This window comes from Leptosomus discolor, chromosome 5 (genome assembly GCF_034619465.1).
Source record: "Leptosomus discolor isolate bLepDis1 chromosome 5, bLepDis1.hap2, whole genome shotgun sequence".
Classification (NCBI taxonomy): Eukaryota; Metazoa; Chordata; class Aves; order Leptosomiformes; family Leptosomidae; genus Leptosomus; species Leptosomus discolor.
The window spans coordinates 18,434,795-18,451,223 of record NC_141395.1 but is presented as its reverse complement, the minus strand read 5'-3'; the positions used below and the strand labels follow the sequence as shown (position 1 = coordinate 18,451,223).

At 63.6% G+C, this 16,429-nt stretch overlaps 2 protein-coding genes across 5 annotated transcripts; one reads left to right on the top strand and one right to left on the bottom strand.

Moving 5' to 3' along the window:
- Positions 1-935: 935 nt before the first annotated feature.
- On the bottom strand, positions 936-2,834 carry TMEM198 (transmembrane protein 198). Of its 2 annotated transcripts, none has more exons than XM_086465935.1 (4): positions 2,645-2,834; positions 1,973-2,548; positions 1,529-1,737; positions 936-1,082 (listed from the first exon to the last, which is right to left on the bottom strand). In XM_086465935.1, the coding sequence occupies exons 1-4, from the start codon at positions 2,832-2,834 to the stop codon at positions 936-938; spliced, it is 1,122 nt and encodes a 373-aa protein (XP_086322061.1). The 2 variants fall into 2 exon arrangements, with proteins under 2 accessions (XP_086322061.1, XP_086322062.1); XM_086465936.1 differs by having other exon boundaries at positions 1,547-1,737.
- A 5,599-nt stretch (positions 2,835-8,433) lies between these two features.
- CHPF (chondroitin polymerizing factor) lies at positions 8,434-12,829 on the top strand. Of its 3 annotated transcripts, XM_086465622.1 has the most exons (5): positions 8,434-8,600; positions 8,673-8,738; positions 10,128-10,692; positions 10,859-11,041; positions 11,567-12,829. In XM_086465622.1, the coding sequence occupies exons 1-5, from the start codon at positions 8,434-8,436 to the stop codon at positions 12,827-12,829; spliced, it is 2,244 nt and encodes a 747-aa protein (XP_086321748.1). The 3 variants fall into 3 exon arrangements, with proteins under 3 accessions (XP_086321748.1, XP_086321749.1, XP_086321747.1); XM_086465623.1 differs by lacking the exon at positions 10,859-11,041; XM_086465621.1 differs by having other exon boundaries at positions 8,434-8,738.
- Positions 12,830-16,429: the final 3,600 nt, after the last annotated feature.

Genomic DNA, 16,429 nt, shown 5'->3' with positions numbered 1-16,429 from the left:
GTCAGACCCCAGGGCATCCCCCTGGCCACTATAAAATCCAGTCGCCAGCAAAACAGCGACGGCCTCTTGACCCTGCAGGGGTTCCTGCATCCCTGAGGCAGCCCAGCCTCTACCCAAAGGCTGGATCCAGTGTCCTGTCTCCCATTGAAACATTTTGGGGAGGGGATGCCTGCGGTGCACCCCACCAGTGCAGCTCCTGCTGGACAGGCACCACTTGCCAGCATCACCCCGGGAACCACCTGGCCCTGGCAGCCTCTGCCCCAGGACCACCCCGGTTCAGCTCGGGAAAAGGAGGGAGGCAAGCTGCTTGGGGGGGGGGGGGGGGGGGGGCAGGGAGGGCGGTTAGGGCAGGGGGACCTTCTGAGGAGGCAGGTTTTGGGAAGTGCTGCCTTGGAGCTGCTCTCAGGGCCAGGGTGGGACGGGGCGCACATGCTCAGGGGAGTCCCTGTGGGGGCAAGGGCTGTGGGACCTGCTCTTTGAGGAAGGGACGTGGGGCACAGGCACTTGGGGAGTTGCTGGGGGGTGTGATGGGGTGGGGGCAGGCGTGGAGAGCTGCTCTCAGGGAAGGGGGGTTCAAATAAGGGGAGAGCAATGTGGGGATGCAGGATGAGCGTGCCCAAGCCATGGGGAAACACACAGCAGCAGGGGCTCAGGGACCCCCAGCCCCAGCAGAGCTGCTCGCACTGCACATCCATGGGTGCTGGCGTCCCCAGTTCTTGGGCTGAGTCCCTACTGGAAGGCTCCCCCAGCACCTCCAGGCCCTGTGGGCAGCCAGAGCTTGCCCAGCCAAGACCCACACATCCCCAGGAAGGGTCTCCATCCACAGCCCCGAGCCGCATTTGTCCACCTGGGGCCGAGGGCACAGCCCCGCCTGTCCCAGGGCATCTGTCGGAGCAGGCTGGGGTGCTGGTATCACTCGAGGTCACTGGGTTGGCTTATACCCTCACAGCAGGGCCAGAGCCCGTGGTGAGGGGCACGGTGGAGCTGCAGTCATAGTCCAGGTCCACCACGGCATGGGAGCTGGTGATGAGGCTGTTCAGGGACGGTCCTGTCTGCCGCTCTCGGAAACTCTGGATGTAGCTCTGCTTGAGAGAGGGGGGACAGAAAGTGAGGGGGGCTCTGCTCCTGGGCCACTCCATCCCACCCCACCCTAAGGTCTACAGCATCTCCCCAGAGCCAGCCCTGTGCAATTCCACCCACCCCAGCACTTGGGTGCTCCAGGGACTGGCCACAGCAGCGTGCACAGCCCTGTCCCTTCTCTTGGTGCATGCTTTGCGCCTTGCCCACTTCCTACTGTGGCCACAGCGGTTTTGGCTGCCAGTTTACATTTGCTTGCAAAAGCTGAAGTGCTCCATGGTGGGCACACCCCAGCTCAGCCCCTCCTGAGCTGCCTGGTCCCTGGGATGCCCCAGCCTTGTCCCTCGAAAAGCTTGGATGCCGGCTGGCACCCAGGAACCTCTCCCCTCTCTGCACCCCAGCCCACCCACATGGAGAAGGAAGGGCCATGGAGGCCGGGGGAGATCTCTACCCTGGGTGCGGGACTCACGGGGGAGAGCACGTCCCCATCGAAGCGGCGCACAGGGTTGGGCTTGCGGCGGTAGGCAGGCTCGGGCGGGTGGGCTTTGTGCTGGTGGGGCGGCGGGTGGTGGGGTCTCCGCTTCTTCTTCTTCTCCTTTCGGTCCTCCCGCTGCTTGATGCGCATCAGCTGCACGCGGCGCTGCTGCCGGCTGATGATCACTGCGGGGCAGAGGGGCCTCTGAGCACTGGGGAGCGCACCCAAACCAGCCCCACACCCAAATCAGCTCCAGCTTTGCGCACCCATGCCTCCCCTTGGGCTCTGTGCCCCCGTAGAGTCCCAAACCCCTTATCTGTGCACGCAAACCAGGTGCTGGGAACTTCCACCCCGGTCGCCAGGCCCCCCAGCTCCTGCACCCACCCCGTGCCACGTCCATCTCCCCCAGCCGCCACACACCTTCTGTGTGGGAGTAGCCCTCAGCCGTGACCTTCCACTGGACCAGGACGCCCAGGGTGGTGAGGAGTGGCCAGACACCCAGGATGACCCAGCTGTACCAGCACACGGGGCGAGCGGGGGCCACCTTGATGCGCTCGTAGATGTACTGCACCAGGAGGAAGAGCTCAATGAAGTAGTCGATGGTGACGGTCATGATGGCGCTGCCGAAGACAGCGGTGGAGAGGGTGGTGAAGAAGCGTTGCCACTGCAGGGTGAGGACGGCGAAGAGCATTCCCACACCTAAGAGCAGCGCGATGGGGATCCACACCGTCGGCGGGTGGTAGAACTGCTCCATCACCACCAGCGTGGCCACTGCCAGCAGCAGCCCCAGGAGCAGCCCCACCATAAAGAGGCCGACGCTGCGCACCAGCATGGTGACCAGCCCGCACAGGACCCCGATGCCCAGCCCGATGCCCACCGAGGCCTCCACGCTCAGCTGTGTGTCCAGCACCCGCTCCTTGTAGCACAGCATGAAGATGATGATGGAGCCGAACATCAGCCCCGTCAGGAACATGACGGCCTTGAAGCAGCGGTAGCCTGTGGAGAGACCACCACAGTCAGGGGGGTGGATGAACAGGACCCCCCCGGCTCCCTGCCGCTTGTCCCACCAGCCGCCACGCTGGCCTGGCTCACCGAAGAAGCAGTAGATGATGCCGAAGAGGCAGCACATGGCGCACACCACCGAGGGCACCACCTGGTAGCGACGCTCGATTTCCTGCTGGCAGCTGTGCCCCCAGTCCTGGCCTGGCTCGTGCGGCAGCAGCTTGAACCGCAGCGTCTGCACAGTTGCAGTCATGGCTCTGGGGACTCCCGGGAGAGGCATCAAAATCTCCGCTCCTGCCCCATGGCTTGCCAGCAAAACTGCGCCCCAGCACCTGCCCCAGCTGGTGAGAGAGAGAGAAGGGGGATGGAGGCACGGCTGGCACATGCCCGAAGGCAATGCCCACCACTCAGCACCCAGCCACCAGAGAATCCACTCTGACCCCTCGCTACTTGCGTGGGAAGGAAGGGAATGGGGGAACAACCTCATCTGCGGGGCCACAGACTGTCACCCAGCAGGTGGCTGCAGGGATGCACCATCCCCAGGGAGCCTGCCTGCACCCCCAGGGAGCTTCGTTGCTGGGATGCGGCGCTTTATAATTTGTCTGTGGCTTCAATTTCCTGCCCCTGGCTCTCCGGTGCCCTTTCCCTGCTCGATTAAAGGGAGACTTCCACTACCTGGTATTTTCTGCCTGTGAAGTAATTATGCTCAGTAATTAAGTCACCCCTCAGTCTTCTATTTTTATAGGCTAAACAGATTGAGCTCTTAAAGCTTGTACTCTAAGGCATTTTCTCCAATCCTCTAATCATATTTCTGGCTATTTTTCATCCCTGCTCCCGCTCCTAGTGTCCTTGTAAAAACAAAGCGGGCCCCCATGGTGGATCCAGCCCTCCCACGCTGACCCATGGGGCCAGAGTGGGACCAGCCCTGGTGGGCTCTGCCCCTTACCCAAGGGCTCACCCGTAATGCCATGGCCGCGCTGGGACGCCGAGCAGGCGGTCACCAGGCCCCCTGCGGCGCTTGTGCAGACGGAGGGGTCATAATCCCCCGCAAAGACTGATCCAGCTCCAGCTTAAACCTAATTACAGTGGCCGTCTGCCTGCTCCCACCTGGAGCCAATTCCAGCATCTCTTTGCTCCCCTGGTCCCCTTCCTGGCTTGGTCGGTTTAGGATGGGTTTATTGTCACTGGTTGTCTCCAAGCCAGTGCCAGTCCTTCCAAGTGCCACGTTAAAGCAGCCAGCTCAGGACGGCTCACAAAACCAGCACACCGAGAACGGGCAGGGGAGAGGATAGAGGCTGCAGTCACGGCTCCCTCTCACCCAGCACCCTGCTGCTGCCTGGGCCGGGCTCCACTGGCACCTCTTTACCCACCACCAGCCTCCTCCCTCTCTCCCTCCGGCTGGGGAAGGAAACACCCGACAGGGCAAATCCCCCTGGGGGAGCCGAGCATGGTGCTTAATCCCAGGGAAGCTGCCGGGCAGGGAGCGGTCAGCCAAGCACTGGGCCCCTGCCCGCCCTGCCGGAGCCCCGGGGGGACGCTAAGCAGGATTGGACTTTAACCGCAGAGCCCAGGAGCAACGCGCTGGCCCCGGCTGCCTCGGTGGGGACAGGCGATGCCCTGGGGGGTGAGAGCGGGGCTGTGCCCGGCAGGCTGGGGATGGGGCACGGCTTGGCCGGCTGGCCAACGTGGGCATGGCTCGGTTTGGCATGGCTTGCCATGGTTTGGCATGGCTCGGCACGGCTTGGCATGGCTCGGCACGGCTCGGCATGGCTCGGCATGGCTCGGCGAGGCTCGGCAGAGCAGAGGGAGGGCAACGGGGTGCTGCTCTCTGCCTCTCAACCTACGGCAGGACGGGTCCAGGGCAGCGGGGAAGGGTCACCTGGGAAAACCCGTCACCGGCAGGGCTGCAGGCAGGGTTGCAGGCAGCGTTGCAGGCAGCTCCCGGCGCCCATTGGCGCGGGCCCTGTTGCTAGGGGAGCCCAGCGCTTGCTCATTGGCGCCGGGACTTACCCACCTGCTGCCGCCCTCCCCGCAGCCCCGGGCCTCCCGCCGCGGCCTGCCCCGGGCCCACCACCCTCCCCTCCCCGCCCCGTAGGGCACAGCGTGGCGAGGGCCCGGCGGCAGCGCTCAGGGCACGGCCCCGCCGCGGCGCTCCCCCTCGCCGCAGCCCCCCGGCCGGCCCCGCTGCCCCCCGCCGGGCTGCCGGGCCCCGGGCCGGCGGGGCGGGCGCGGCGTTGCTAAGCGACGGCCGCAAAGGCCGCCGGGGCGCGGGGCCGCTCCGCCCCTCTCTTTGTTCGGGGCGGGGGTCCCCGGGGCCGCTTCGCCGGGCCCCGCACGCCCAACCCGGGCACCGCGCTTTCGCTCCCCGGGCCGCGCTGGGCCGGGAGCACCGGTGGCCGAGCCCTCACCCCGAGGGGCCCGAAGCTCTCCCCTGCCTGCCGGACCCCCCACGTGCTGCCCCCGCCCCCCCGCAGCCCCGCCCCGCCCGCTCCCACCTGCGCTCCCGGCCCCGCAGCGGCGGCGGCCCCGCGGCGCCCGGCGCTCCCGGCCCCGGCCCCGGCCCCCGCGCATGCTGGCGGCGCGGCCCGCCGCGCGGTGCTGAGCGGACAGCTCCGCCTGACGTCACCGCGCCGCGTCACCGCGCCGGCCGGGGGGCGGGGCCGGGTGGAGGGGCGGGGCCTTTCTGGGAGGGGGCGGGGCCTCTGCGAGGGGCGGGTCTAGGCTGTGACGGGGGCGGGGCGTGCGGTGGGGTGTGCACCGGCGTGTGCTCTGGGGTGTACATGAGGGTGTGCGTTGGGTGTGCTTGGGGGGGGTGCACCTATGTGCGTGTTGGGGTATGGTGTGTGTTGGGGTGTGCACCAGTGTCTATGTTGGGGTGTGCATGGCATGTGCACCGCTGTGTGTGTTGGGGTGGCATGGGGTGTGCATTAGGGTGTGTGTTGGGGTGTGTGTTGGCATGTGCATGGCGTGTGTGTGGGGTGTGCATTGGAGTGTGCATCGGGGTGTGCATTGGGGTGTGTGTTGGGGTGTGCATGGAGTGTGCATGATGGGGTGTGCAGCGGTGTATGTGTTGGGGTGTGCATTGGGGTGTGTGTTGGGGTGTACATGAGGTGTGCACTGGGCTGTGTGCTGGCACATGCACTCGCTTGTGTGTTGGGGTGTGCACCAGCGTGCACAGTGGAGCGCGTGCTGGTGCATGCAAGGAGACATGCAACAGGGCGGCGTGGCATGCAGCAGGCCCTGCACCGGGGATTCGGCACAGGCCAGGCGTGCGGCGCGGCGCAGCACGCACCGGGCCGTGACGGCGGCGAGGTGTGCTCGGCGTGCAGCGGCTGCGGGGGCCACAGGCCCCCGGCTGCGGTGGCACGTCAGGGACAGAGCCGTACGGGGCGAAGGGGTGCGGGCGTGAAAGGTGCAGGAGAGCCTTGTGCCAGGCGTGTGCCAGGCCATGCGGGGTAGCTGGGGGGACACGGAGCTCTGCCGGGGCGGAGCTGCCTGGAGCTGGCACCTCCCGGCCGCGGCACCCAGAGACCCCCTGGGAAATCCTGGCAGGGAGAAGTCTCTTGGCAGCAGCGGCCATTCCCCTGGCAGCCCCTTCCCAGTCCCACGCCAACGCCGGGGGAGACAAAGGCGGGAGCTGCAGCTGGCAGGGGGGGCTGCGAAGGGGCTGCCGGAGGAACGGCGCCGGCTGCTTCCCCCGCGGGGTTTCCTGAGGCCGGGCATGGGGGTCCTGGGCTCGGCCACTGCCCGGGTAAGCCCTGAGGAGGTGTTTGCTCTGCCCACAGCTTCACCTCTGTGCAGTTTTCCTGAGCTCAGAGTCTTATTTCTGAAAACTTCCGTACTTTCTCCGATCTGCACCTCTATCTATGTACAAGCTCAGATCGACAGGGTCGTTTGAGAATGAAACCTCTCTTATCCCTCGTTCAAAATCATCTGAGTTTGTAAGGTGACTGATATTAAATACTCCAACCTGTACAAGAAATCAAATACAGCTATTTCTAACACATTTCTCTGCATACACAAAACAGGCGACTTTGGTTGCTTATGCTCACGCTTTTGGACCTCTGTCCATGGAAAATCTCTGCTCATTTCTTACTTCTGCATCTTTTTCCTTCTGGCATCTCCCCATCCCATCACGTTCCCTCTCTTTCCAGCTTTTATATGTTCTTCATTAAACTGCCGTCCACGTGACCGCCTGTGCCTATTGCTTGTCTTGGCCTATTCAGGAGAAAAAGGCCTATGAAAAGGAGCCGAGCTTGGATGATGGTCTCATATCTCTGGGGGGTGGGATGCTGCCAACCGCTTCCTGATGAAAACAGGCTGCTTTGTTCCAGAAAATGAAAGAGACCCTGGAGCCGAGTGGGCTCCTGCCCGCCCTCAGTGCCCTGCCGTGCTCTGCGGGCGCCAGCTCTCCCCGGGGCAGGCGGGATGTGTTTCTCGGGAGGGTGGGATGGGCTCCCCACCAGCCAGAGTAAATCCAGAGGTACTTGAGAGCCCCGACGGCTGTGACACTGCTGGAAGTGGAGCCAGGGGCTGGGAACGGGTGGAAAGGCCGGGTCCTCCTTCTTGTCCATATTCAGCAATGCCTGGTGCCGAGCAGCCACATAGGGCTGGCTGGCCTTGCAGCTTCTGGGTTGGATCATTCCCGCACCGGAGGCTCCATGTGTCCGGCACACTCTGCCCCGAGCCAGCTCCTCTAGCTCTGTCTGCCCCGGGCGCTCTCTCCGGCAGCTGGCAGAACGGTGGCTCCGTGCCAGACAGCCTGTAGCAGGATGGTGACCCATCCCCAGCTGGAGGAGCCCACCTCTTTGGTCCTGTTTTGACTCGCAGGATGAGGGCCCTCGCCGCTGGGATCTCCCGCTGCCCTGCCCGCCCTCCCTCTGCCCTGGCTCGCTTTGCTGCTCTGAGTCCAAAGTTCTCCCCGCCGCCACCTGCCCTCCTGCCCGCCCGCTCCCCAGGCCCCCGCCGTGCCCAGCCACCCTCTGCAGCCCCTGGCCCGTACTTGGCTGCTCCTGGCCTCCACCCCACCCACCCACGACCACCCAGTCACCTCCTGGGGACACCCAGCTAGAGTCCAGCACTGCTGCCCATGCTTTCTGGGAGACCCCTGGGTAGCCATTTGAGAAGGGGAAGATGGTGCTTCAAGACCACTATGAATTCACCAGCCTCCCGGGCTGGAGTGTCCCAGGGAGGGGACGTAGTGGCTGTGCCCGACCGGCCCCGCGGTGGCCCCCCAGCCTCGGGAACGAAGGCCCGGCTGTGCCCCAGCCCCGCCGCACCCGCCCGGGAAAATCCTCCCTTAAGCCGGCTCAGCCGCCATGTCCCGGCCCCAGCTGGGCCGCGGCAGGGCCGAACGTGCCGTCTGAGCCGGAGGGCGCTGTCCGAGGGGGCAGCCAGGGCCGGGGGCGCTCCCCTGCCGCCCCGCAGCGCCCGGGGCGAACCGCCGTGCCCCGGCCGGTGCCAGCTACCGGGCATCGGGCTGCCCCGCAGCGACGTCTGCTGGCCCCTGGAGGGGAGCGGGGTGCCCAGCCTGGCCCCCGGCCCCCCGGCCCTGCCCCACGGGGAAGGGTCGGCGGTGGAGGGTGACACACGGACGGACGGGACCGGAGTGGGCTGGCGGGGGGGGGGTGGGGGTGGGGGGCGGCCGCGCGGTCTCCTAGCAACCTGGCCCCGCCCCCCAAGCCGCCCCCTGCTCCTCTCCGCTTCTCCCGCGCCGCCCCGTGACGCGGCGGTGGGAGCGCGGCTCATTGGCCGGGGCGGGCCGCCCGCGGTGACGCGCGGCGGGGCGGGGCCAGGGGGTGACACGTCGGACGGCGGCGCCGCCAGCGGGAGCGGCAGCCGGAGCCGCCCCCGGTCCCGTCTGCGGTCCCGTCCCGGCCATGCGGCTGTCGCTGGTGCTGTCCGTGCTGCGGCCCGCCGGGCCGGTGGCCATCGGCGTCTCTCTGGGCTTCACCCTCAGCCTGCTCAGCGTCACCTGGGTGGAGGAGCCCTGCGGGCCGCCGCCGCGCCCCGCCGCCCGCCTGCGCCCCGACGGCGGCCCCGCGCCGCCCCCCGGCCCCGGCAACGGCAACGCGGCGCGCAGGCCCAACGCCGTGCCCGGCGGGCTGGGCGCCGACAGCTGGGAGCCCCGCGTCGTGCCCTACCGTCCGCCCAGCCCCGGCAGGGCCGCCAAGAAGGCCGTCAGGTGCGGGGGGATGGGGCGGGGCGGGCTGGGCTGGGGGAGCTGGGCCCTGGCGGAGGAAGGGCCGCCGCCGCTAACCGGGCTTTAAATGGGAGTAACTGCGGCCGAGTCCAGGGTGCCCGGGTGTGGGCGTGTGTCTGCCGGGCCTGCGCTGGGGGGCTGCCTGCTTGCCCCTGCCTGCCTGCCGGGCTGGGGGGCTTTACAGGTGACCCGGCGATGTATGTCCGCCCCGCCCCGCAGCCACCTAGGGCTGCAGCCGGATTTTTCTCACTGCAAGCTCCTTTCCCTGCTGCTTCCCTTCCTCCCCTCCTCCCGCCCCCTTCTCCTTACACCCCCCCCCTCCCCAGCTCCTGCCCAGCCTCAGGAGCGCCCGGAAGAGCCTCCTGCCCGTGCAAAGGCTGCCCGCCGTGCAAAGGCTGCCCGCCGTGCAAAGGCTGCCCGCCGTGCAAAGGCTGCCCGCCGTGCAAAGGCTGCCCGCCGTGCAAAGGCTGCCCGCCGTGCAAAGGCCGCCCCCTGTTACACGTCCTGCCGGGCACCCTGCCCCAGCCGCTCCCCTGCCCTGCCCTAGCAGGGACCCCCTCCCGCGGTGGCACGTCCTCACCCAACAGTGCAAACTCCAGCCCGCTGCAGGGCGGGCTGCGGCCCGTCCTGGCGTCCCCGGGATGACGGGGAGCAGGCAGTGAAAGGGCCTCCTTGTCCCGGCGAGGCGGTGGGCGGACGGAAGGGGCTGAATGGAGCCAGTGTGTGCCAGGCGGAGACTGGGGGCCGGGGGGCGGGGGGGTCGCTTCCTGCCGCTGCTCAGGGCTGGGAGAATTAAAACCTGAAAGTCATTGTGAGTGCGGCAGCTGGGGGCTGTGGTGGGGACGGCGACACAGCTGGCCCCGTTCTGTCTTCAACCACCCCAGCAGGGTCTGGCTTCCCCGGGGAGGGCAGCACGGGCTTGCCTGCCTGCCTGCTCGTAAGCAGTGCATGGGGCAGGGGCAGCGGGAAGGTGCTTCCCAGCTCGCATATCTTGGCAGGGGCTGGCAGCATCGTGGGGTGCCTGGTGGGTCGTGTCCCTGCAAGAGCTGGGGCTTGCAGCCCTGTTTCCCTCTTTAGCTGTGTTCAGCCTTTTGTGAGTCTCTGTTGTCAGCTGGGCTGGCCGGCTCATGGGAAGGGAGGGTCCCCCTGTGGTCTCAGGTTGGGGAGCATGTCAGCAGTGCACTCTGCTGTGCCTCTGGCCCTGGCATAGTGGCAGCTGGTGCTACTGAGGTTATGTCTTGCATGTGTGGTTGAAGCCTGGGAGCAGTTCCTGCAGAGGAACCGAGGTTGGTGCTATTGCGGGGGATGGGGAGGGTGCAGGTCGAGGTGGGGTGCAGTGCCCTGAGGCCAGACGTTCTCTCCCTCCTGCAGGACCCGGTACATCAGCACAGAGCTGGGGATGCGGCAGCGACTCTTTGTGGGTGTGCTGACCACCAAGAGCACACTGAACACGCTGGGGGTGGCTGTTAACCGCACGCTGGCCCACCGCTTGGAGCGCCTGGTCTACTTCACAGGCACGCGGGGCCGCAAGGTGCCCCACGGCATGTCGGTGGTGACGCACAGTGACGAGCGGCCCATCTGGAACATGTACCAGACCGTCAGGTACCTTCTGGACCACTATGTGAATGACTTCGACTGGTTCTTCCTGGTGCAGGACGATACCTACACAGAAGCACACCGCATCAGCCGCCTGGTCTCCCACCTCAGCATTGACACACACCTATACCTGGGCCGTCCTGAGGAGTTCATCGGTGGGGACACTGAGGGACGCTACTGCTACGGAGGGTTTGGCTACCTGCTGTCCCGCAGCCTCCTCCTGCTCCTGCAGCAGCACCTGGAGAGCTGCCGCAATGACATCCTCAGTGCCCGGCCCGACGAGTGGCTGGGCCGCTGCATCATCGACTACACAGGCATCAACTGTGCCGACGAGCACGAGGTAGGTCTTGTGGCAAAGATGGCTTCCAAGAGCCTGATCCCGGCCCAGTGTGTTTCCCCGTCTCCCAGGTCCTGGGGGAACCAGCCCTTGCACCCTGTCGTCCTTTGAGCTTGCTGTGCTGGCAGCCGGTGGGCTGGCCGTGACCCGTCTCTCTTGGCTGGTGCAGGGCTTGCGTTACCAGTATTTTGAGCTGGGGAAGAACGTGGACCCTGAGCGGGAGACTGACCTCCGTTTCCAGAGCGCCTTCACCGTCCACCCTGTGCTGGATCCCCTCCAGATGTACCGGCTGCACAAGTACTTCGCGCAGGTGGAGCTTGAGAGGACCTATGAGGAGATCCAGCAGCTCCAGGTGAGACCTGGCTTAACTGGGAGGGTCTGGGCTCCTCCTGTCATCCCTGTGGGCTTTCTGGTCACTCTGTGTCACCTCTCTGCTCTACTATGAGGCTTTCTCACCTGAAGCTGCTGTGGGGTGGGATCAGCTGAGCCTGTGTGGCTGCAGGAGCAGCAGTGCTGGCTGGAGAGCAACTTTGAACCTAGATGGGTCCTTGAGCTGTGGTGGAGGTTCAGGGTGATGAAGCCAACAGGGTGCTGAGGTCTGCCAGCAAAGGCTGGGCAGCGTGGGAGAGGGCACAGATCCTGCCAATGGAGGTGGCATGCCATATTTGGGGTGCTGTTCGGAGGAAACCTGGGGTGCTGGGCAGGAGTCAGGCTGAGGGCAGAGTTCTTCTGGCACTGCACTTTGGTCCGGGAGTGGCTGTTATCTGGGTATCAGGAGTCATTATCTGGGTATCAGGAGTCAGCTTGCCTGCAGCCAGACCTGGAAGACCTACTTGCTCCCGCCTTGGCTCTCACTTCTCCATCTCTCGTCTTGCAGCTGGAGATCCAGAATGCCAGCAGACTGTCCGCTGATGGGGACCACAGCGCCACGTGGCCTGTTGGCATCCCGCCCCCCTTCCAGCCCAAAACCCGCTTCGAGGTGCTGCGCTGGGACTACTTCACGGAGGAGCAGGTCTACGCTTGCGTGGACGGCTCCCCCAAGTGCGAGCTGCGTGGCGCAGATCTGGCGGACGTGGCCGACGTGGTGGCCACGGCCATGGAGGAGCTGAACCGCAAGTACCAGCCAGTGCTCCATGTCCGCAAGCAGCAGCTGGTGAACGGGTACCGGCGCTTCGACCCGACGCGTGGCATGGAGTACACGCTGGACCTCCAGGTGGAGGTGGTCACCCAGAAGGGGCACAGCCGCTCTGTCACCAAGCGTGTGCACCTTGTGCGTCCCCTCAGTGAGGTGGAGATCATACCCATGCCCTACGTGACGGAGGCCAGCCGCATCAATGTCATCCTGCCACTGACGGCTCATGACCGGGACTATGCTGCCCACTTTTTGGAGACTTATGCGGCAGCCGCCTTTGAGAGCAGCGAGAACGCGGTGCTCACCTTTCTCTTCATCTATGACCCCTTTGAAGCCCAGCAGGTCACCCAGAATGACATCTTTGCCCCCGTGAAGGCCCAGATCACAGAGTATGAGCGCAAGTATGCAGAGGTGAAGATTCCGTGGATCAGCGTTAAGACAGATGCACCCTCCCAAATCAAGGTCATGGACATTATCTCCAAGAAGCATCCCGTGGACACGCTTTTCTTTGTGGCTGGCGTGGGGACGGAGGTCACCGTCGACTTCCTGAACCGCTGCCGGATGAACACCATCAACAACTGGCAGGTCTTCTTCCCCATCCACTTCCAGGGCTACAACCCTGCTATCGCTTACCACAACCAGGTGCCGCCTGCCACGCTGGACCTGCTGCGGGATGCAGGGCACTTTGACCGTGATGTCTTCCACGAAGCCTGCTTCTACAACGCTGACTACATGGCAGCACGCACCCGCATGGCGGGTGATGTGCAGGAGAATGAGGACATCCTGGAGACCCTGGACATCTACGACATGTTCATCAAGTACTCCAGCCTCCATGTCTTCAGGGCAGTGGAGCCTGCCTTGCTGCAGCACTACCGGCACCAGGCCTGCAACCCCCGGCTCAGCGAGGAGATCTACCACCGCTGTGTGCAGAGCAGCCTGGAGGGTGTAGGCTCTCGATCCCAGCTGGCCATGGTGCTTTTCGAGCAGGAACAGGGAAACAGCACCTGAACCCCGGGGCACGGAGGGGCTGGCCCTGCCCTGCCGTGCCTGCCTGCCCACCCCACCTCTTCTGCTGCCCAAATCTGTCTTCCTCCTTCTGGCAGCTGCAGCGATTGCCGGTGCCCGAGCTCATGACTTGCCCCGCTGGGGCTGCCCGGGCTGGGGTCTGCCCACCTGGGGTGCCCAGGTCCTTCTGGAGTGGCCGCGGTTGTGCAGACCCCAGGGTGAGGTGGGGTCAGAGTCGCTGAGCTTCAAGCTGGAACGCCCAGCTCCTCACCCCAGCACTGCTGGCTGCCAGCCCCATCCCTCTGTCCTGGCCCCATTGCTCAGCGGGGAAGCAGTGGGCTGCCCTGTCTCTTGCTGTCCCCCCTCGACCAGGGTATGCAGAGCCCAGGGACCCCCTGGTGTGGGGCCGTGACTGCCACGGGACTGGGGGCAATCGTGAATGGTTCCTCCAGCACCCCGGCACAGGGCCATGCCCTCGCTCTTTCAGAGCATCGTCCCAGTCGCGCAGGGACAGCAGGATGGGGCATATCGCACCCCAAAAGAGCAATGAGGATGTTGGTTTCGGGGTTTCGTAATGTGGCAATGAGCCAGAGAACTCCCAGTGTGTTGAGACAGAGTGTCCTGGCCCTGAGGCCGGTGGGCACAGGGGGTGCCAGAGAGGATCCTGCTGTATTCATGTACCATGAACTGCTCCCCATGGGAACCGTGACCCGGGCCGCTTTGGCCTTCGCAGTATCGATAGGACGTCGGAGGTCGCAGCCCTCGGATGAGAGCCTCCCAACAGAGGTGGGAGCCCTCCCCACCGTGGGGCTGCCCTCGGGGGCGGGGGACGCGGTGCCCAGCTTGGTGGGCATGGCAGAGGGTTTGGCTGTGCATCTCCTAAGGAGAAAGCGACTGAGGAGCCGCGCTCTGCTCCTGGTTTGTATTTAATAGTGGGGAGAGGAGGGGGGTGGGGGTGTGTTTACACTAATAAAGGAGATGAACCAGTAGGTCTGGCTGATTCTTCTCTGGGGCACCTCTGGGTGTCCCCGCCTGGGGGTCTGCATGGGGCTAGGTGCAGCTGGCTGGCCTGCTTCTTCCCAGGGCTGCTGCTTTCCCCAAGCCACCTGCAACATTCTCTACCTGAGCTGGGAGATGACCACCTCTCCTTAGTGAGGCCAGGGGGAGCCCATCAGCTTGTGGACAGGCTGGCAGGAGCTAGGCCAAGCTGACATGTGGAAACACCAGCTTGAGCCTCTGGGGGCTCTCAGCAGGAGTTCTGCACCTTCTGTGATGCCCAGGGTCCCTGGGGGCATCCTGTTGGCACCAGCTGCTACCAGTCACTGGTGGTGTAGCGGGATGCTGAGCCCCTTGCCACGGGAGCTTTGGGTGATGCCTTGTCTTTCCTGGTGCTGTGAATTTGTGGTTCCGCTGACCAAGTTTCCAGCCCTCCTTAGCCCTGGCTGTGGGTGCAAAAGCACTGCAGTGAAGGGCTGGTGCAGCCTTGTGTCCTCCCCTGTGCTGTCCCCCTAAAACAGCCTTTGTGGGCTGTATGTGAGTTATGGGGGACCCCTGGCCCATGTCAGAGCAGAGGTCGGGTGCCCAAGTCAGGTGAGCTCTGCCCTCCAGCATCTGGGATCAGCTCCAAAGGAAACTCCCGGGCCAGAAGCTGCATCCAAACACTGTGTTGAATCATTAGGGCTAGACTTGCCCTCTCTGCATTGGTTTGACCCTTTTTTGGGCTGTTTTGCATCTTGGGGCTTCTCAGCATCTTGTGGTTTCCAGTTCTGTGTCGGGCAGAGCACTGTGGTCCTGCCTCAGACTGTTTCACCACCTGCAGCTCTCATTTGCAGTATAAGAAGTGAGGACTGTGTCCCCTGCCTGTGCTGCCTGCTCCAGGTTCTGCCTGCTCTTCCCACCAGCCCTTTGGCCATTACATTTTACTTGTTCGTGAAATGCGTATCAGAGAGACATCCCCAAGAAAATTAACTGAACCTACTCAGTGTTAGTTATCAAGGCTGTTAGTGCTCAGCAGAACTCATGGAAAGCCCCTGGGCCTTGTGGCATGCTTTCCCCAAAGATACCTCATTCATATATTCCTGCTCCAGTCTTCTTATCCATGGTGTAGGAGCGTATATGTTTAAATATAATTTTATTATATTTCAGACCATAACTGTTAGCTCGCTCTGAGTATTTCTATTTTTGATCTTCCCCGAGCATGTCCTTAATTCCCTTTAAATGTGAATCTGGGACAGAGGGAGCGAGGCGGATGCAGGTGCATCACAGATAGATTTCTCCTCTGAAAAGCAGACCTAGGAGTTGGATGTGATTAGGTTTTAGAAGAGTATCCAAAGGGTAATAAAGCAAACCGGCTTCAAATCAAATTGGCTGCAAAAAGAAACCCAGAATTGCCATTTAATTGTCGCAAGATGGTCTAGATAGAGTTGCTCTTGCCTCCTCGTTGCTGTTTGCCCAGACTGAGTTAGAGTTATTTGCATACCTAACGCTCCGCACTATCAACACCAGCGAACCACCCCCCTCCTTCCGCTCTGACATATGTACGAGCGAATGACAGTGCTCATGGCACTCCCAGTACTGTTATTGCTCCCTTTTAAAAGGAGCTGGCAGGATTTGAAGCTGCTTTGGTGTTTGCCAGGTTATTTGCAGCATCAAAACGTGCTGAAACCCAGGGGAAGGGTGCGCAAAACTTTGAGAAGGGGTTTGGTGATGGGAGCAGGCTGGCCTGCTTGGCCAGGGCCCAGAACAACCTTCCTGCACCTGGGTGAAGTAAATGGTCTCACTAGGCAATGGCAGAGACTGGTGACGATGGGACATGGGCACAACCACCCTCTGCTCACCCTCTGCCGGTGCAGGGCTGGCAGGTGCAGGCAGGGCACCAGACTGGGACGGTGACACTCATGAAAGAGGCAGGGAGGAGCATCCCTGGGTGCTGATGTGGGTGGCTGAGCAGACAGGGTCTTTCTGCAGTCCCTGTTCAGGTTTGACCACACAATGTGTGGATTTTCTACACAGACACGGTTGCAGAACCAGAGCAGCAACAGGGCAATTTCCCCAGCAGGGCAGGAGAAAACACCCGTCTGCTGCCTGTAGACTTCTGCTTCCCTTGAGAAAATTTTCTAAAAGTGTTACAGGCTCACCACAGCCTTCGAGAAGAGCAACACAAGTTCCTCTTGGGCAGTTTTTTGGAAGAGGGTGTGAAGGACTGGTTCAGAGCAAAGCACTCCGAACCATGAGAGGGGCTGGCTGGGTGCACTGGGGCTGGGCAGGCACCTGCCTCTCCTTCTTGCACCATGGCAAGGAAAGGGACTTAAACCAGGGAAAACCCAAGCTGCTGCTCTGCTGTTCTGCTCCCTCCCGCCCTAATTTGTTCCCCCGTGCAGTCATGCAGGCTCCTCTCTGCAAACGCAGCAGTGAGCCTGTGAGTGGGGAAGGCAAAACTTGCTTCTCTAGCCCTGCTTGGATCACTTTTGGCTGCATTAAGCCCCACGGCAGAGTTACTTCAGCCCCAGCGATGTTAATCAGCTTGATAGCTGACCTTTGGGAGGGTGTAGGAAGCAGGGCCGTGCGAGGAGAGGGCTGGAGGGCAAGGGAGGCGCAGTGCCC